General features: G+C 36.4%; 1 protein-coding gene and 1 long non-coding RNA gene across 7 annotated transcripts in view; one reads left to right on the top strand and one right to left on the bottom strand.

The window, feature by feature from the left end:
• si:ch211-207d6.2 (sickle tail protein homolog) overlaps positions 1-21,449 on the bottom strand; it is a 53,158-nt gene extending 31,709 nt beyond the window's left edge. For 5 of the 6 annotated variants that reach the window (XM_042718361.1, XM_042718366.1, XM_042718367.1 and 2 more), the window contains exon 1: positions 21,269-21,449. In XM_042718361.1, coding sequence (XP_042574295.1) covers positions 21,269-21,449 — 181 coding nt within the window. Of the gene's footprint in view, positions 1-11,652; positions 11,802-21,268 lie in introns of those variants that run through there. The other variant, XM_042718364.1, reaches the window with a different exon arrangement.
• Positions 20,990-21,742, top strand: LOC122136206. Its single transcript, XR_006154018.1, has 3 exons — positions 20,990-21,149; positions 21,257-21,476; positions 21,623-21,742. It is a non-coding gene; the product is annotated as an uncharacterized LOC122136206 (long non-coding RNA).
• Positions 21,743-22,274: the final 532 nt, after the last annotated feature.

Raw genomic sequence — 22,274 nt, 5'->3', positions numbered from 1 at the left:
TGCATGAGAGAATATAAATCATTTTTTTCTCATTTTTGTGCAGAAAGTGTCACACATTGTGAATGAGGTATGTTGAGATTGAGTGATAACGTACATCTGTACTAGTCTAGAAGAAAAATTATGCTTCTCATTTCTGACTAGAAAAGAGATGTTCCTTACATTTTACCACCTAGTTGAGAAAAAAAAAAACACGCTTGATGTGTGTGTGATCAACATCAGGCATCTGGACGGCCCTGAGAGGAAGGCCGCGGTTAATGCTGCTGAGTGGTTGTAGATAACTGATGATGGCTGGGTGTTCCTGTTGTGATTATGTATGAATGGTGCGTTTTGTTGGACCAAACAAACATTCACACTCCTCTGAGAGCTGTCATACTTACAGATAGATACAGTATACTACTGCAGTTATTCTGAGGAACGTGAAGGACATTTGTGTTGTTATGCACATCCTTAGCAGCTGTTTTGCAAATGATCTTTGATGTAAGGTTGAGATTTTATAATACCTTTTTTTTTTTAATGTAGAATTTCTCATGATCTAAGATATACAATGAATATTATAAATAGTGGTTTTGTAAATGTAAAAATATACACTATACACGTTATCATTAAAGGCTTTATTTGTGACCACAAAAAACAGTCATAAGGGTCATTTTTTTGAAATTTAGATTTATACATAACCTGAAAGATGAATAAATAAGCTTAATAAATATTGTTAGGATAGGATAATATTTAGCTGAGATACAACTATCTGAAAATCTGGAATCTAAGGACACCAAAAAATCTAAAAGATTTGAGAAGATTTGAGAAAATCGCCTTTAAATTTGTCCATATGAAGTCTTTAGCAATGAATATTTCTAATGAAAAATTACGTTTTGATATATTTACTGCAGGAAATTTACAAAATATACAGTACATTTACATTTACATTTAGTCATTTTGCAGACGCTTTCATCCAAAGCGACTTCCAATTGGGGCATACATAAAGCGATTCTTCTTAAAGGCAGACAGACACAGGAAATACTTGTAATACCAAGTTTTAGACATTGTTCAAATAAGTACGCTAGAGCTAGAAAGATAAGGGATAAATAAAGAGAAAGACAATTTTTATTTTTTTCATTTTTTTTATGATTAAGTCAAATAGCTTCGAAAGAGATGAGTTTTCAGCTGTCGCTTGAAAACTGTCAGGGATTCCGCATTCCGGATAGGGGTGGGAAGATCATTCCACCAGCCAGGAATGGTGAACGAGAATGTTCTGGAAAGTAATTTTGAACTTCTCTATGATGGTACCACTAGGCGTCACTCACTTGTGAATATCAGAGTTCTGGAGGGCATGTAGATACGTAATAGTGAGTGGAAGTAGGCGGGTGCTAGGCCTGTGGCTGTTCTATATACAAGCATCAATGTCTTGAACTTGATGCGAGCCGCAACTGGTAGCCAGTGCAAGGAGATAAAGAGAGGTGTAACATGGGCTCTTTTGTGCTCGTTGAAGACCAGTCATGCCGCTGCATTCTGAATCATTTGTAGAGGTTTGATTGTGCTTGATGGAAGTCCAGCCAGAAGAGCATTGCAGTAGTCCAGCCTAGAAATGACAAGGTCCTGGACAAGAAGTTGTGCAGCATGCTCCTTTAGAAAAGGCCTGATCTTTCTAATGTTGTGCAATGCAAACCTGTAAGATCGGGCAGTCTTTGCAATGTGGTCTTTGAAGGTCAGCCGGTCATCAAAGGTTACACCAAGATTTCTGACTGATGTTGATGGGGTAATTGTAGAAGAACCTAGCTGGATGGAGAAATCATACTGTAGAGTTGGAGTGGCAGGGAAGACAAGAAGCTCAGACTTTGCCAGGTTGAGCTGTAGGTGATATTCTTTCATCCATGCCGAGATGTCCGCCAGGCAAGCTGAGATCTGTGCAGCTACCGTTGGATCATCTGGTTGAAATGAGAGATAGAGCTGTGTGTCATCAGCATAGCAATGCTAGGAGAAGCCATGTGCCTGTATGATGGGACCAAGTGATGTCGTGTATGTGGAGAAGAGGAGGGGTCCAAGAAATTATCCCTGTGGGACCCCAGTGACGAGTTGATGTGCTTTGGATACCTCCCCTCCCCAAGCCACCTTGAAAGACCTACCAGTGAAATAGGATTCAAACCAGCGAAGTGGAATCCATGTGATGCCCAGTGATGAGAGGGCAGACAGGAGGATCTGATGATTCACAGTGTCAAAAGCAGCAGATAGATCTAGCAGAATAAGACTGATGATTTGGAATCAGCTTTTGCAATCCGCAGGGCTTCCGTGACTGACAGTAGCACAGTCTCAGTTGAATGGCCACTCCTAAAACCTGACTGGTTAGTGTCCAGTTTGTTGTTCTGTGAGAAAAGCAATGATACCTGGTTAAAAACAGCTCTTTCGAGGGTTTTCGCTATGAATGGAAGGAGAGAGACAGGTCTGTAGCTATCTGTAAGTGAAGTGTTTAATGTAGGTTTTTTGAGCAGTGGGGTTACCCGAGCCCGCTTGAATGGCGTGGGGAAGGTGCCTGTGTGGAGAGATGTGTTGATAATGTGTGTGAGTGCTGGTAAGAGTGTAGGGGAGATTGCTTGGAGAAAGTGTGAGGGGATTGGGTCTAGGGGGCAGGTTGTAGGGTGGCTAGAGAAGAGACATTATGATACTTCTGCCTCAGTGAGGGGGCAGAATGAGGAGAGGGAAGTTTTAGCAGTGGATGTGGTTGGTTTGAGGTCTTGTGTGTGTTGGGCTGAGAATTGACTACTGATTGTTCTGGTTTTGTCTGTAAAGAATGTGGCAAAATCATCGGCTGTTATAGAAGTGGTGGAGGGGGACAGAGGAGAGAATTGAATGTTTTGAAGAGATTACGTGTGTCTGGGGCGCTGCTGATCTTGTTGTGGAAGTATGAAGATTTGGCATGGACTTCAGCAGAGAAAGATGAAAGCAAAGACTGATAGATACTCAGATCTGATGGATCTTTTGATTTGCACCATTTTCTCTCTGCTGCCCCGAAACCAGGGGTTAGAAGGGGCAGCCTGTGATGGCCTGGAGAAGAGAGGACAAATATTATCTAGACAAGAGGTTAAAGTAGAGCATAAAGTGTCAGTTGCTGCATTCACATCCAGAAACGAGAAATGGGTAGGTGAGGGAAGAGAGGAGGATACTACAGAGGAAAGATGGTTGGGGGAAAGGGAGCGTAGGTTTTGTCTAAAAGTAGCTGGTATAGGGGTTGGTGGCACACAGGTATCAAAATGTAGTTTAAATGTAATGAAAATATGGTCAGAGATATGTAGGGGTTTTACCAGAATGTTGTCTGCAATACAATTGCGTGTGTAAATTAAGTCAAGTTGGTTGCCTGATTTGTGCGTACTTGTAGTGGTAAGTCGTTTGAGATCGAATGAAGCAAGGAGTGAGTGGAAGTCTGTAGCATGTTGAAGTCGCCAAAGACTAAAAGTGGACTGCCATCCTCCGGGAATGAGGACAGCAGCCCATCCAGCTCTTCTAGGAAGGTGGATGGAATTTGCCCAGGAGGGCGGTAAATTACCACAACCTGGAGTTTTATAGGAGCTGTTACAGTGATCACATGAGATTCAAATGAGTTATAATTGCATAGGGGAGAGCGGGTTGAGTATTTCCGGTTGTTAGAAATGAGCACACCAGTGCCCCCACCCCGGCCAACCTGACGGGGTGTGTGAGAGAAAGAGAAATTGTTAGAGAGAGCAGCTGGGGTTGCTGAGTCTTCTGGACGAATCCAGGCCTCAGTCAAGCCCAAGATCCTGAGTGTGGAGATTTGGTGCTGAAGAATCATTTCTTATTATTGTAAATTGAAAATAGTTTTTATATGGAAATTGTGATACTTTTTGCAGGATTCTTTGATGAAAGTTCAAAATAACAGTGTTGATTTTGTAACATTACAAATGTCTTCAGTTAGACTTTTGATAAATTAAAAAAATTCTGTACATAATAAATAAATTGACTGTACATAAACAAATAAACAAATAAATAAGCAACATATAACATAACATAACATAACATAACATAACATAACATAACATTTTGTATATTGAAGCATTACATTTGACAAAAATGTGTGCTAGAAGATGTGTGTGACAATGAATAAATGACATTTTGTGTTATAGACAGTTGTATCACAGTGAGCTGTTGATTAAATCTGTTAAAACTGTTGAACCATTTATCTTGTATCTATCCATCTATCCATTCACCCATCCATCCATTTATCATCTACATTATATTTTTATTGCCTTTTAATTACTTCAGATGAACAAAAGATGAGCCAACATTATCTCCAGTGGTCTTGCAAAGCCCTCTGGGTAACTTTCTATGTTTGCATCTAATTTATTCCACAGTAAAACTCTCCCCTTAATGGTCTTTTAATGTTATCCATTTCCAAGTGTATGGATTATTAAAAACCTTCCCCTATATCCTTTCACTTCCTCGGAAAACTCTCCTCAGTAAAACAGACCACTGGAGAAAATCCAGGTATTGTCTGTCATTCTCCAAGCATGTGAGGTCACTTTATGGAGAGGATATCCTCTCTCCACTCACAGATGTTGTTTATGTATGTGGGACTGGATAAAAAACCTGTATCTCCAAAACGTAGGCATTATGGTGTGGATATGCTGAGGCACAGCCATACAACATTAGCCATTTGTAAACACATTTGAAAGTCTCACTCTGACGTTTAATCTGAAGTTTTACATACAGGACGTCAAACTGTGTTTGACTAATGTCTCATCATCCACACTAAGATATAAGCGTGGATGATTTCAAGAGGTTTTTGGGATTTGCGGGCCTGGCATCATGAGTATTTGCTTTCCTCTCAAAATGAAGTAATGTTGATTCCTCTGCCTCTTTCATGAGAATTGTGTGCTTGAAAATTAGGTGTAGCTGTCACATGCTATGTAGACACACAAAATCTATAGATGCATAACTGCTATATAACAAAAAAAGGAAATCCCCCTCATATATGAGAAATAACCAAAACTTGATGGAATCATCTAATGTAATAAGGACAACGTTACAGTAGTAGTTGTTTCACCTACTTAAACTGTGATCAAGAGTGTGATGGCATAAAATAAAAAAATCAATTTGCATTAAATTTATCTAAAGAATTTAACATTGTTACAAAAAAGCAATATTTCTTTCTTCTTTTGGCTTTTCCCATTTTTTATTTATCAGAGAATTCTGATTCTGACTAATTGAAATCTATTAGATCTATTAGAATTTATCAGAATGATTCCTGAAGGATCATGTGACAATGTAAACTGGAGAAATGGCTGCAGAAAATTTATCCTTGTCATCCCAGTAATATATTACATTTTTTAAATATATTAAAATAAAAGTAATAATTTTACTATATTACTGTTTTTACTGTTTATATGATCAAATAATTGCAGCTTTGATGAGCATAAGAGACTTGGAAATTAATATATATCTATTATTATTTAATAGTATTTAATAATACATATCTAATATTAGTTAGTTGGTAAACAAATATTGAGTGTAACTTTGATGAAAGGACATCTACAGAACAAGCTTAGTCATGAGATCCACAGTGAGACAATGATTTTCCAGGCAAGGCCATTATTTGTCTTCCCATTCTGATGGGAAAGATTTTTTTGTTTGTTTTTTTATTGTGACCAGGAAAACATTCCCTCACTGCAAATCAACTTCTAACTGGCATTGTGAATGTCCTAATTATGGCATTTGACATATCTGGCATGCTTAGAGTATTTTGTGTCTGCCATCTGCCATACCTTGAATGTTTAGACTGCAGTGTATTGCGATTAGTATTCAGTGTGTTGTCTTCAGCTGAGAATCCTGAAGTATTATGTAAAACTGAATAGTCATAAAATGTGGGACTTTTTAATGACTTGCTTTCAATCAGTTTTCACTACAGCGCTTGCATTATAGGTGTTGGTGCCTGTGCTAACCATGATAAGCAGCTTTGCATACTTCCCTCTCTGTCCTGTTATGGGAAAATTGCTTTATCTTTCAAATCCTAAACTGTGTTTGGCATTCGTTTATAGTCCAGCAATAAATGCTCTGAAGTGTTATGTAACTGAAGGGATGCTGTGTGAATGAAATAAAACCAACACATCCATCATTCTCATCAACTAACTTGCTGACAATGATTCCCGGGCTTGTTCGAACAGATCCTTAGTTATACAAAGTACAAAGCACAAGTTCCAAACAACAATACAACATTCAAATGGTGAAGCTAATCCCTGGAATCAGGTTGGATGACTAAATGGTTTACTACAAATGTCTTTAATATAATGTATCAGTGCCATCTAGTGTTTACTAAGAATGATGTTATGATTGGTCAAACCTGGAAAAAGAAATATGGAAAAAGTTAAATATATATATATATATATATATATATATATATATATATATATATATATATATATATATATATATATATATATATATGCCGAGCTACAGTCTCAAAAAAAACAGTATCTATTAATATGGTAGGAGTCTGTGTGAGTGTTTTTCTTGGCAGTCTTTGAGCTTCACACTTTGAGAGGAATGTACTGTACCTCCTTTGTAAAACATATTCCATGACCTTGCAATTATTTTGGGAGCCCCTCTCAGAGTCTAAAGTAGGTAGTGTCCATAGAAACCTGTACAGTGCTTTAATAGCCAAGAGTATCAGCGTCTCAGGGTAGCAACAGCATATTTAAACCAAACTGTTCAAACTGAACTTTTTAGCAAGCCAAAAAAAAAAAAAAAAAAAAAAACGGAGAAAACTCAACTTCAGGCTGTTCACCTCTGCTTTCCATCAAGGATTGGAACGTATCATTAGAGTATTGACTATACCAAGACCAATGGATGTTTATCTAAGCCTAGAAATGTAGTGTCTGGAATGGACTCAAATATAGATAAATATTAAAGTTGAGTTACCCTAGTCTCTTCAAAATAAATAAATAAATAAATAAAGTCCCCTTTTTCATTGCTGTTCTATAAGTGGAGAGCATACGAATCTTCCATTAACTTGGTACTACACTTAGCAGGACACCAGAATCAACACAGGCAGGAAATATCACCCAGCCCAGATTCCCCTTGCATAGCCTTTTCCATTTATTTGTCCTTGACTGTTTTTCCTGCCCCCTTGTAATTTACACAGACTAACAATAAACCCAAGCCAACTCTCCTCATCTAAAACTAAAACACCATGATGTATGGCTGCAACACTATACTTTGCCCTTTGCTATAGAGCTACAGTTGCAACCCACCCACAAATTTGTGAATACACAAATTGTGTTAATTAATATTAAAGTAGAAATTGTTGAATAAATGCACAGAAAAAAAAATATTCTCATAGCTTCGTAAAATTACAGTTGAACCCCTGATGTCACATGGACTATTTTATTGATGTCCTTAGTTTTGAAAAAGATTCCAAAGATGTTCTTCCTCTGTGTTGTTATCATTATAATTATGGTGTGGACTTTTTAGTTATAGTTATTGTCTATGCTGTAAACAGACCAATTAGTTTAATTATTAAATCTTGTGAGTAAACCTTATTCCAACCCAGTTTTTCTAAGCAGGATAAGTGACAACAGGCGAAAATGCTCCTCAGCTGATAATACTTAGCAACTCAACATGAATGACTTCAGACCGTTCCAGCAAGCTCATCGTTTTACCAGTACTTCTGCTGTGCTGAGGAGATGGTGAAGTTGATGTTTTAAAAAGTATATCTTGTTCCCTCCAAGCTCAGAACAAATCACAGTCTTGTTCTCAAACATGCATGATTCATGAGTCAAGCTTGCATTAGATTGTCGAAGGAGTGTAAATACTGGTATGTGAACTTCAGCTGAGTTAAACCAGGGTCCTAGAGCATGACAGAATACAAATGGACATGTGCAAAGAGAGAGAGAGAGCTCATTAGAGTACATCACATACTGTGTAAGCAATGTGAGCAGGCCAGTGCAGTGTCTACACATGTGATGCACTGCATAAAATGCTATGGGTTTCAGTGTTCATTACTTCATTGTTTATTGAGAAGAGAGCAGGTTTCCATCTGAACCGAAAGAGTGCATGATCAATAGCATTAAGTTAATGGCACATAAACACAACTCCGAATGTCTCCGGGCAGCTTTTTTTTAAGGGTGCTAGGCTATACCAAAGCATGTAGTGCAAGTAATTTCCTTCTTTAAACAGACATGTTTTGCAGTGGCAAATCTTTAAAGATCTTGTGAAATCTAAAAGATTGTTCACCCAAAAATGAAAATTTGCTGAAAAATGACCCTCAGGCCATCTAAGATGTAGATGAGTTTGATTATGAGCAGAATTACAGAGGGTCCAGGAATTATTGTTTGATACTAAAGTCATTTTTGTAAGAAAAAGTGAAAATTAATCCAAAATACTTAATATACTCAACTATGTTTCAGTGTCTTTCCCACATTAAAATGTATTAAGTAAAATTAAAATGCAATGCACAAGTATAAAACTCTACATCAGTAATGAATATTTGTAATGGCATTGCAGTATAAACATCATAAAGTATGTAAATGCATTAATATTGCACACTATACACATTTTATTACAGGCCATTTTATAGTATGCAGTTTGCAGTCTCTCTTTCTCTCTCTATCTATCCCTCAACATGTACAATGCAAGTACAGATACCCCTGATCTAAACTGTTATAGTTCCTCATAATAACATATGTAATTTTAATAAAATGAAGAAAGAAAAAAATGTGCTGTTAAATGCTTCCTGTACAAACACATGCCACACTGTTGCATCTTAACAGTTAACATACTAACATTGTATAATTAACAGCTAATTCAAATGACTTCAGTTGTATTTCACAACCACATTTTGATGCTTTCAGCCACCCACAGTCGCAGTATAAACCCCACACCTGTTGTTGAAAATATTGAATGTGCCGTCCCTGCTCTCTAACTCAGTGCTGGCACAATCACGTCAAATACAAATCCTCTCTAAGTCAGCAAAGCAGTGGAATGCAACCCATCCAGCGCCCACTCACACAAATGCCTCGGCTCAAAAGATTTGGGCTGATGCATTGCCATTAGCATTTCAGCAGACCTCAACAACAATTAAGCCTCATCAACCAGTGCTATTTCATAGACCATTTAGCTGGCCCACAGTAGAGCCCTGCATTCTACTCCATTAGGACTCAAATCTCTGTTGATGTATCACAAATATCTGAACCCTGATTTCAGTACTGATTTCACACTGTCTGCGGGTTACTCTGGCATAGCCAACTCTTTACTGATACCATTATTTATGTACCTGTAACTGCTGGTTCATTTTCTTGCTACTATGCAGAGCATTTGAAATGGCATCCTGTTTTATTTTGATAAAAACATTATACTTTGTTTTTATATTGAAATATCATCTGGTTCATTTGAAGAGATTTTTACTTTAGACTCGGCATGAAATGAACATTACCTGTCTGTTCATGAACATTACCTGCAACTGTTTTCTAAATGCATGTCATAGATCGTAGTGTGAACGATTCATCCATGAATGCTTTTGACCTCAAACAGTCAAACAGTCATTTAGTCTGCTTATTTTTGAGTGCAACGCCCACATCCAGTTATAACCATTGGATTTCTTTATATATATTGAAAGGGGCAGCGGAGAGACTTCCAACATGTGACATTTGCTCTGATAATATGATTATCTATTAAAAACACTGGTACACTTCAAAACATCAGATTCATACACGTAGAAGAGCAAAACCAAAGCCCAACTCACATTACCAAAATGCACGTAACTTACAGTGTTATGCTTCAAACCCTAGAGGGCAAAAAGTTAAATAGTGTAGCTTTAAACATTCTGAGGAAAGAAGCATACTTTGCTGAGTAGTCTGTTAAAAACACTGCAGTTGAATAGAACAAACCTCTTAAGTTAAAGGAATAGTACACCTAAAAATGAAAGCAAAAAACAAGATTCAGGAGAAAGCAATATTATCGATAGGCCTAGCTGTCTCATATTTTAGCTAGGAAACAATAATTTGAAGTTCAAAACATATTACTGATGATTTTGTTTATTACAAACACACAGCTTTTTGCTTTATAAGATGTTAATTGGTCAAATGAAGTAAGTGCATTACTTTACTGGATTATTGTGATGTTTATATCAGCTGTTTGGACTCTTGTTCTGACGGCACCCATTCACTGCAGATGATCCAATGGTGAGCAAGTGATGCAGTGCTAAATTTCTCCAAATCTACAAACTCATACAAATCTTGGATGTTCTAAGGTAGAGTACATTTTCAGCAAATTTTTATTTTTGTGTGAACTATTATAATTGTAAGGGTGTTGACACTATGTGTTCTCTTAACTTAAAGGGATAGTTCACCCACAAATGAAAATTCTGTCATTAATTACGAACCATTATGTCGTTCCAAGCCTGTAAGACCTTCGTTCATCTTCGGAACACAAATTAAGATACTTTTGATGAAATTCGAGAGCTTTCTGATCCTTTACATAATGGAATTACCACGTCCAAGGTCCAGAATGGTAGTAAGGACATCATTAAAATTGTCCACGTGACATCAGGGGTTCAACCTTAATTTTATAAAGCTACGAGAATACTTTTTTTTGCGTGCAAAAAAACCAAAAATAACTACTTAACTAAGCAATTTCCTCTGTTCCATGTCATGAGAGTACTACTTTATTGACGTCCTTACTACCTTTCTGGGCCTTGAACATGGTAGTTCCGTTGCTTTTTGACGGACCGTAAAGCTATCAGACATTTTATTTCCTACTAGAGGACTAAACTTTTTATTAAATTGATGTGACTGCTTTGTTATGCAAGAAATGATCACTTGGCCTGCATGTCTGAGAGTATATAACAAAAATAACATCTTGACTGCAAATGAGGTGAGCAACACTCCCCTTTGTACATTTCACACTTTCATTATGCCAGTGTCAGTCTTTTCAAAGCATAGCAGATGGAGCTGAAACACTGTTCCTCTTATTAAATCATACAAGCACACATGTGGTCTGCCAAAATAAAGCATGACTAAAACATTTCCTGAGAAAAGGAACAAGAAAACATTTCTTGAATTTTAAGGTGTGAATAGTTGCTCCACACACAACATTAAATATCGTCAAAACTTTTGGCTCCATGAAATGAAACTGTGAAGCCAGTTTTTCATTCCACGATCATCCTATTTAATTAATCTGCCGGACTGATACAACTGCCCAATTCCTGTACATTAATAACCTGAATATGAATCATACTCGCATACTGTGGTGCTACTGTAAGGATTTACCTTAAATACAACAGTACAACAGAGTCAGGTATTGCTGTATATAATAAAAAAGTCTAACACACTCACCATCAACATACTAGTCATGTAAAAATTATATATCTCAAAATCTGAAATATCTCTTTACACTGGTTCAGTGACAAATAGCTTTGCAAAAAATGCTCAAGTCCACATAATTGCAGCACTTTAAATCACCACACACAACAGTCTGGTTCTGGTTGTTAAAACATGCAGTATAAATCTCAATGACGAAGTTCAATATCTGCAAGGAGTTCTAAAGCAGCAATACAAACATAAAACATAAGCATCCCAAAGCACTGTTTATGAAATGTGTGCCCATAAATGATTCGACATTTATAGGGGTAATTCAGTCCTACAAAAAACTCACCAGCTCTAAATGTTCTCCGAGTCAGTTTGCATGTGTATCCTGTTCGGTGTGAGGCTCACACTGCCTCCCTCTATTAAATATATGAGTGTCTCTCCCACTGCTCAAACCACTGCTCTACTCTCTGCACTACTGAGCTGAAGTTTATGTAAGTTAGAGTGTGTGCGAATCGGAAATGCAGCAGAAAGGAGGGTCTATTGTAAGACTAATGGCACTCCTGTTCCTGAAACCTCACCTTTGTATACTATCAGCAAGCATAGGACAGTGGTGACAGAGAGATTACTGCCTAGACAATTAGTTAAGAAGTGTTTATGTTTGTGGTTCCAGAGTGTTTGGACACAGGTTGCGGCATCAGAGGTTTAAGACAAAGAACACAATAAAGCCAATAAGAGCTATCCTTCACGTTTCAAAGCACAGCTCTCATTCTGTCAGCAAGGGGTTCGTTTTTCAGCAACAAACCCTACCTGTGACCCTGAACAGACAACAATCAGCATTTTAACAAAGCTTAGATTAGTAGGCAGATTCTGTTACATCTCTCACTATCCTGGGAGAGCAAGATGTTTCTCAGAAGATGCTAAAAATTCCACTCCTCATTGTTTTTCATATAATGTTTCCAACACCTGCCCATTGTTTGCAGGAATTGGAAAAGATTTTGCTTGTTGCAGTTAATAACTAATTTCCGCTGGTTCCTCCACCCTCTCTTCCTGTTCATCCACCGATAGAGTGAGAAAAAAAGAATCATCAAGGCATTGAGCCAAAACAACAGTGGCTATACTATACAATGAGATAAAAACATTATTTTATTATACAGTACTGTTCAAAAGTTTGGAGTTGTTAAGATGTTTTAATGTTTTAAGTCTCATCTGCATTTATTTGATCGAAAATACAGTAAAAACAGGAAAAACAAAATATTTTAAAATATAATTACAATTTAGAATATCTGTTTTTTCTATGTTGAAATATTTTAAACTGTAATTTATTTCTGTGATGCAAAGCTGAACTTTCAGCAGCCATTATTCCAGTCTTCAGTGCAACATAATCCTTCAGAAATCATTCTAATATGCTGATTTGGTGCTGAAAAAAACATTTTTTATTATTATCAATTTTGAAAACAATGATACAGTCTACATTATACAATTTAATATTTTTTAATGTGTTTCTAAATTAATATTTTAATTATTATTTTAAATAAATATATTATTATTATTTTCTTTTACATCTCATAAGATGACCATAAAAACAAATGATGGTGAGAACCATACCATTTTCACAGCACTCCTTTTCAAAGGAACATGTTTGTACCTAAAGGGTCCATATTGGTTCCTTTAATAGTACCTAAAAGGTACTGCCCCACTGACAGCTTGTGAACTTTATTCTGAGAGTGTACTTGTTTTGAAATGTCCAGCATTTTGCCTTTTTTTATATCATGTAACTTTCCTCTCACATCAAAATCCACTCTCTCCAGCCACTTTTAACATTTAAAAGAAAGACTGAGAACAAAGTGATAACAAAAGACCAACTATACAGTCCAATGGGCAAAACTGACATTTATATGAAGGGCTGCCCAGAGGACATCATATTTTTAGTCATTCCTCTTTCAGCACCATTAGACAGACACCAACAACACAGATAAAAGTCCCTGAGCAGGTCAGCTTTATTCAACCAATGAGACACTTAAGCACTGCCGCAGCCAAGTTTACACCTCTAAGATCTTCACTAATGGTATTCTGTTTCCAAGCTAACCCATAATGAGGGTATAAATACACCAGGTCTCTAGGATACAAGACACTCTTCTGAAACTCTTTTGGACTTGAGGAGAATTGACTGCAAGTCAGCATCACTCAGCATTGTTCAGTGTCAATGTACATGTGTGTACATGTTGTTTTACAGTAGTTCTATAAATCGAACAAGTCTAAAACAAAAATTGCAATCAACTTGAAAGCAGGTAACAGATAAACAATATAAGTATATTATCGTTTAAAAGATTGGGATCGGTAAGATTTTTTAAAAGAAAAAGTATTTTTTATTTTTACACTTTACAACCACTTTTTTCTATTTGAATATATTTTAAAATTTTTGAATTTTCAGCAGCCTTTACTCCAGTCTTTAGTGGCACATGATCCTTCAGATATCATTTCAATATGCTGATTTGTTGCCCAGTTATTAATAATGGGTATGATAATCATGGTTAGAATGATTTCAGGATGTTGAACAGAAAACTAAAAAGAACAGGATTTATGTGAAACCTTTTGAAACATTATAAATGTCTTTACTCTAAACTTTGATCAGTTTTTAATGTGTCTTTGATGGATAAAAGTATTATCATAGTATTGCTGGAAATAAGTATTATTTTTAATTTTAAAAATCTTTTTATGCCCCAACCTTTTAAATGGTAGTCTATCACAGTTTCCACAAAAATAATGTGCAGCACAATTGTTTTTAAAACTGATAATAATAAGAGATGTTTCTTTTGCACCAAATCTGCATATTAAAATGATTTTTGAAGGATCATGTGACTAGAGTGATAATGAAGACGAGAGTAATAATTGCTGTAAATTCAGCTTTGCCATTAAGAATAAGTTACAATAAAAATACATAAAAACATCTAATAATATTTCACAGTATTGCTGTTTTTACTGTAATGCAGTCTTGGTAAACATAAGAGACTTCTTGTAAAAAAAAACGAAACAAAACAAACAAAAAAACACAATCATAATTATTTTAAACTATGTATGCACTGATTTGTAAAAGACATAAAGGATGTATTTGAGGAACTGTCTCCATCAGTGTTTTGATTTAAAACAAAAAGGCTGCCAAAAGGATGTGGCACCTAAGAGCAGCACAGTGCATGGAGGGACACAGCTGTAACGGTGGGTTGACAAAGCCAAGCTGATTGATCTAGTTCACTTGTGCCCTGAAGCAGGGTCCTCTGGACTGTCATGCTGCAATGGTGCACTACACTCTCAGTGAGTGTGTAAAGCGCACATCACAAACAGCACAGATGAGAGGAGGAGAAATTCATTATGGTCCTGAGAAGGATCCCTTCTCTGCTGCTTACTCCTATTTAGAGCTTCTGGCTGGGCAAAGACAAGCACAGAGATGGGGAGCCATGGTGAGGTGGGTAAGAGAGAGCAGGAATAAGGGACACAAATCTCTCTCTCTCTTTTATTTTTTGCTGTTGTAAAAAACATGACATCATAGCTAGTGGCATTTGGACTAGGCAGTATACCAAGTTACCAGCCATTCTGGGCTGTCTATTAATTAACCAGTGACAAATCTAATCTAAATCCATAATTTATCCCTGGCTGAAATGCCCATGATAAAGTATATTATGCTACAATGGATTCAGCTTCATCATATAAGACTTGTTTTAAAACAGAAGGACTTTTACAGAATTCACTTCTATGATTCAGTTGGTTACAAAGATATAGAGAATTATATGAGAAAATGAAAAAGCACTCAAAACATTACTGGAAGTCGAGACAAGGACAAGGCATGAAGAACCCAAACACCGATAAAGAGAAACAGTGCAGCGTTTTCACGACAGTGGCTTTTGATCAGTTAGATCTGGCTTGTTTGGCAGCAGTTGAAGCATTTGGAAATGTAGTGTTGTCCTTGTATGACAGCTACAAGATGCTTCTGTGATTTGACAGCATCTGTTAGAGTTATCTAAAAGGACAGTTTCAGTCAAGCATAAAGATGATGTATTCTGTGTTCAGTGCTGTGCAATAACAGCTATTAAAAAAAATCTTCAAATGAGAATGCACATAATAAACTGTACTATGACATATTTGAAGAATGTGTACAGGCCTCGGTAGTAATAAAGAGTTCAAATTATGTGCATTAGTCTGTTCTTGGCTCATTATGCACCTGTAAGTAATTTATCACTGCCAAAACTCCAATTCATCATATTCCAATTCCAACCTGTAGTTGGATTAAAATGGCATCAGATATAATTTTTTTAATATTTTTTTTTTGACATAGACATCAAATAGGGTCTCCTCCTCCAAAAAATAAAATAAAATAAATAAATAAATGACTAAAAAAGTGTACATTGTACTAATTGTGTAATGTACAAAAATTGTATAGACTAAAGTACAAAATACATTGTAATACATTATAATACATTTAGCCTTTTACTTCTACTAATCTACATTCATTCATGAATACATGGCTTGCCAATTATTTTGCTTGGAGGAAAAAACAACTTTTTTGCTGCTTGTACAGGTTATTTGTTAAAAGGAACATAATTTCATTATGTTCAGTTCATTAACTTATATTTGCAAAAAAAATAAAAAATAAATAACAGTTTTAGTTTTGTTCAGACTTCATAACTTACTGTCCAGTATCCGTAGTTTATTTGGCATAATTAAAGTGTTAAGGCCTATTTTTTTTTTAAATAATATTTTTCTAATATTTTCATAAGTTTTAACCTTCCAGGAAAAAGCTAGTTTTGAGTTTGCTATGTTCATTTTGCATTTAGTATGCTTGTCATGTCTCCTTATGCTGGGTCCCCTGTCACCTATTTAAAGTTTGTAGGTACTTTCACTGTAACTTTTGCTAAATTTGCATGACTGGAACCTGAAAATACTCTAAAAATAGTAAAACCAGCTATCTGGTGCTAGCCAGTAAACCAAAAAAAATACATACTTTGAGAAAGCATCTCCTTTCGAATCTCTATATGTGTGCAGAGCAAAAAACAACATAAACTATGGAGAAAGAGAAACCAAACCATGCCATTTTCAAATAATACATGACCTCCACCTATATGGTAATAGATAACCTCAGGAAACGCTCTCTGCCACCACTGCTGCCAGTTACAACACTTCAACCTGTTACATTGTGAATGACTGATAGTCCCAGATTGGCTTTACTCACATCTCAGGCTTTAAATAAAATACTAATAAAATGTGATAATTCAGTGGCTTGACTAACAACTGAAATAGAACATAAACTTTGACAACAGCTCTACAGAATTATTATTTTAAACAGACTAACTCCAGCTGCCAAATGGTCTGTAATGAATTGTCTTTCCTGATTATAATGAGTAGGAAATCAATTCTCTGAGAAGAAGGATAGCGTCTTCTCCCTCTAGTCACCTCTAAGTCTCATTATAGACAGTTTTCATTGTGTGGGGGGAATGTGTATCTTTAATAACTTTGTCTGAAGAGGCCAAGCTAAGCAGTCTGCAGTGTGGATCTTGGCCCGCTCAGGTTTTGAAGTAGTGTGGTTCTGACAACAGTGAGCACTGATATTCCTGGGCTCAGCTACTACATAACCAGACAAACTGGACTTGATTGGAGATTAGACTGAACGCATGCTCACAGCAGCTTTAAGCTCCAAATCATTATCAGAAAATTGCACATTGGTCAGTGTATTAACCACTTTTCTGCAGTTCTTCCATGCAGAATGTGCTGATGAATGACAGGAATGTTAATGTGGACATAGGATTGAATCTTGGAAAAAATATAAGCTCCATAATTTCCAACATTGATTTTTTTTTTTTAGGTTGTTGTGCTCTGCATACTGTATGTTTTCTGAACTGTTTGGTTCAAAGCTGTGAGAATGCCATAGAGCTAAGCTTGTGGCAGGGACAAAAATGAGGTTGGACAGGGCAGCAGAGAGGAATGGGATAAGACAGGCACACTTCCTGTGTGAGATCACACTGATGTCAAACCATATTGCTTCCTGTTGATTAAGCTGACACAATGGCACATGAAGATCTGGCTAATTCCTGTATTACATTAGTGCTTTAGTGGCAGATGCAGAGAGGTTATATAACTGCAGAGCATTAAAGTTAATTTCACTAGCAAGATGAAGACATATTTAATTTCTGTGTACAATAAGCAGTTTAGTAGGATGATTAAGTGAAATGTTAAGCTTTGACGATAAAACGTATACACATTTTGCATGTAGGTTAAAAGTCACTAAAGTGACATTTCCTAATGGGAGTGTGTTGCTTTAAAAAAAGCATCCTGTTTTTCTTAGGGTTTGATTGTGCGATAAGCATTAACTCTGTCATAAAGAGAACAATTTGTTGTTCCAAACGCTTTTTTGAGAACTTTCAATTTTTCCCATACAGCTGCAGAGTAGGCGAATGTAATCACACTATTTAGCAAAGAGAGGCCCAAATTATCTCCAACCTAGCAAAGCATTTCCTCACCCGCTACACCACTGTAGCCTAATTATGATTAATGTAACTTGCTTTTGAAACATATTTCTCATTCCTTTCCCTAAGCTAGCACAAAATCAAAGAGTCACTATTTTAAAGACTACATATTTGGTGATATAAAAAGCATGAGCACAGGTTTAAACTACAGTGCAAGCTTATGATGATTTGAAGCAGCTACAAAAAAGATAACTACACTGAAGTTACTTAACAGTGATTTTTATTATATATAAAAGGATATATTTATCAAATGATGTAATTGTTTAATCAGAGCAGTATTTCTGCTGGCACTAAAACAGTTACAGGTTTTGAATTAAACAAATCTCAGTTAAGGTATCAAATTTGAAAAGGTAAATGTACAATACAACAAAAACATCCTAATTTACATAAGCAAGAAAAAAATATAGTAGGGGATGAATTGGTAAATCATCTCATTGTGAAGACTTACATGAACTATTCAAATGAACTGTTTCACTAGAATGAATCCTTAATGCTACACAGTAGACTGTTGAGAGGACTGTTTTAAAACGAACCAATCTGCTAGAATAAAAGAGAATGAGAGAGGAACATTTTGGCAATTGTGTTTGATTATTTGCCTATTTAAAAAAAAACTATGTAACAACTGGTTGTGCTGTACAGTACCTCTACTTAAAAAAAAAAAAAAAACCTCCTTACTGGAAAAGCTACGCTAATATGTAACTGTCACAAAAGTTGGTAGTGAATGAATGAATGAATAAATTATGTTTTGAAAAAGTATTTGAAAATTGGGCAAAAAGACAAAGGTTTTTTAATGGTATTGACTAAAAATGAGAGAGAAGTATAAAACTTTTGATTTAAAGATTATGTAGAAACAATACATTAAGAGTTCTCATTAAGGGCACTAAGAGTTTTGGTGTAATTTACTTGTTTCGATTGGTGGAGATTTTATTTTTCTTGGGTAATCTTGGGTAACTCTATTGTTGAACAAAGTTTTTTAGATAAAAAAAGTAACAAAAGCATATATAAGCATATATCATAGATTAACAACTTTGTAGCTCACAGTAGGTCTGTCTCATAAGTTATTGTTTAAAATCAATCCCTTGACAGAGAAAATGAATGGAATTTTTATTTCCAAAACCTGACTGTTGCACTGTTGCAGTCAAACTGATGTGACAACCATTTTTTATTTTTTATTTTTTTTGCTAGTTACATAGCTTTAGGCTGTCATAAAAACAGGTGTGATATCTCAGGTGCACTTTTTGCTAAAAATACATTTTGGAGTTCAGCTGAATAGGAAAAAATACATTTTTCATAAACATGAACTGCAGTTCGTTGCACATATCCACAAGAAAAGAGGCTTTAAATTTAGGTGTCAGTTCATGGAGGCAATTGGGGCTGCAGGCTTTTCCGAGGAATCTCTTTCAGCCCATTTGGAGCCTCTGAGGATAGAAAGAACTTTAAGAGTCCATGCGGTGTTGGATTCTGTGCCTGTGGAAATGTCATGTACTGTATCTGCAGCAGCGTGGCAGGATTGGTGCTGTCTCTAGGATAAATCTCTGTTTTAATAGACCTGACGGAGGGAATAGGGGACAGCAGGGGACAGTGGTTCTAAGGCTGTGCCTTCAATCTCGTACCTCTCCAAGCAGTGTGAGTAAAAATCATTGAAGTGAAAGAAAACTATTTTGGCATTTGGAAGTCACTGGAGACTGATAACATAAATAAGCTCTATACTCTTGTGCTTCTTGTTTTTTTTTTTTTTTTTTTTTTTTTTGTGGAATCCCTGAAGCATATTTTAGGGATTATTTGATTTTTTAAGAACAGTATTAATTTAAAATATTTTTCTTTAGTAATCAAGTAAAACTGTCACTGTCACTTAGAATCTGGAACTTTGAATTTAATGCATCCTTGATGAAAAAAATATTTGTATTACTACTTCAAAATCTTATTGACCCCAAACTTTTAAATGATATAGATTACATGGAAATAAAACACATAATAGTAATGTGTGTTCAGGTGGGTCATTTAAATAATAAAATTTTCTATTTTCAAAGGGCAATTAAAAAAAAAAAGATTCTGTATGGTAATGTAACACCACCCATTACCCAGCATGCTTTGTGTTTGTGTAACTTACTGAGTTTGTTATATTCTGCAAAAATGAGCAAAATGAGTTTGCATATTTATAGTTAAGTGTACTATTGGAATTGGATTTTAAATTGCATGTTTGCTGTTTGTGTTACCATTATGGATCTTGTATTACAAAGAATGTAGTACCTGATAACTAGCCTTGTTTTGAAATAGTTTGTGTTTGTGTTATTTTTACTTGTGTGTGTGTACCTGGTATTCACTACATTATGGGGACCAAATGTCACCACAAGTATAGTACCAATAAATCTGGAGTTTGTGGGGGCTTTTTTTGTTTGTTTGTTTGTTTTTGGTTTCCATGAGGAAACAAGCTTATAAATCATAAAGAATGATTGATGTTTTTTGAAATCTTGTGTGAGGGGAAAGTTTAGGGGTAGGGTAAGGGTATAGAAAATACAGTTTGTACAGTATAAAAACCATTACATATATGGAATGTCCCCATAATGATAGGAATACCAGCATGTATGTGTGTGTTTACAGTAATGAACCACAAGAAAGTCTTTTGTGGAAGGTGTCTGATAAAATATTAATTGATTCGAGAAGCCTCAGTCCCTGTACCCATTAGCTACCATGTGGTTTCTAAACTGACCTAATTAGAGCGGTGACAGTTCTTCAAAACTTTTGCCTAACCGCGCTGTCAAAACTTATAAGTCAACTGCTGACATCAACTGAGGGAGCTTCCCATCACTGCTCTTCTCTCTGAACATTTTTCCAGTCTTTTTGTAACTATTACACAATGCACAAGTACACAGATGCCATTGTTAATTTCTTAAAATAGAACTTTGCAGAGAATATAAAGTCAACTAGTGTAAAAATACATAAAAATGAATCGGAAAGAGCATAGGTTGATAGAATCTCCTGTCTCATAAATGATTTCAAATCATTTTATGCTTACATCAGTATTATAAATACAACCATGTGTTTAGCTACCTATTCAGTTACTGTTTAAAAACATGTGTAACTCTTAGTGAATCTAGCTGAGAGTTGCTGGTTTGATTAGCACCAATGAGATCAAGTGATGTGAGATAATTTGATGAAGAGGAGGGAATGTAGCTAATCAGCAGAGTGAACAGTGAGGGTCATACCCCTGGCTTAATCCCCCCATATAGAGAAGGCATCAGCCAAACTATACAAGCGCACTCATGTGCTGCAGTCAGGAATATCATACAAAAGCTCCTCAGACAGGCGGATCTAAACTCATGGCAGAACCGTAAGCATATCTGTATGTGTGTGTGTGGTTATATGTCTAATATTTTGTAGTGTGACACAAATATCTAATCAACTAATCAAGATAATGCTAACACCAATCAAATTTAGGAAGGGTAATACCTGGATTGGAACCCACTGGATTGGTGTCAGAAGGCTTCTGGGGTGGTCTGGATCTCACCAGGTTGCCCTCACTGCCAGCCCTCATCAACCTTTCCCCGACGACCAGCATGTGTGAGCGATTCCCTGGAGGTTCCTTTCGGGACTGCTTGGAGGGTTTGACCAGACGTGAAGGTTTGGACATCTCTCCAAGTTCTCCTGGAGCACACTGGTAAGGGATTTTTCCAAAGTTCTCCCTTCTTTCTGAAACTGCACACACCTTCACCTGTGCAAACTTTGCAGATAACCTGACATCCACCTAATTGATTTGCTATCCTTCTCTGCTAATATTCATTGTTGCTCTGACGAATACTGGAGAGTGAAACCAGTTGAGGAGTCCTTGGAGAGATCCATCTGCTCAGCTTGCGGCACCACAGTGAGGACACAACTGAACACTTGAAGAACTGAATCACTGAAAGAGCTGAGGTTGTTAAACTCTCTCGCTATGCAGAAATGCACAGCATGCTGATGTCTAATTACTTCTCCCGCTTCGGAGAAATTATCCACCTAATAATTCAGAACCAGGCAAGCATCAGGCATCTAATCTACTTGTGTAGTTGCTGGTCAAACACAGTGCTCTTATTGCAGATGTAATCTCTGTGTTAAGTCGCCATGCAGATTAAACCAGGGAGGCAGCAGAGATGATCACTGTGTGTCAGTTGGCTTCCTACTGCTGTTCATGCAGACCAGAGCCACAGCTAAGTCACACTCGGGCAGTGAGAAAGAGAGAGAGAGAGAGAAGGGATACAGAGGAGAGAGATTTACTCCCATGTGCATGGTCGTGATAGGCTAAGAGCTCTTGTATCCTCCCTCCCCACCTTAGCTAGTGCAGGAATGTTGTACTGCACTGAAGTAATCAGCGCCCAGGTAAACTACAGTATCTATCTATCTATCTATCTATCTAGAAGATTTACATAACGCCGCCCCAAATGTTCACACACACACATACATATATAAATAGCCCACTGTA

Source organism: Cyprinus carpio, chromosome B2 (genome assembly GCF_018340385.1).
Source record: "Cyprinus carpio isolate SPL01 chromosome B2, ASM1834038v1, whole genome shotgun sequence".
NCBI classification, from domain to species: domain Eukaryota; kingdom Metazoa; phylum Chordata; class Actinopteri; order Cypriniformes; family Cyprinidae; genus Cyprinus; species Cyprinus carpio.
Note: the sequence above shows the minus strand (reverse complement) of the source record. Positions and strands in the feature narration are given on the sequence as shown.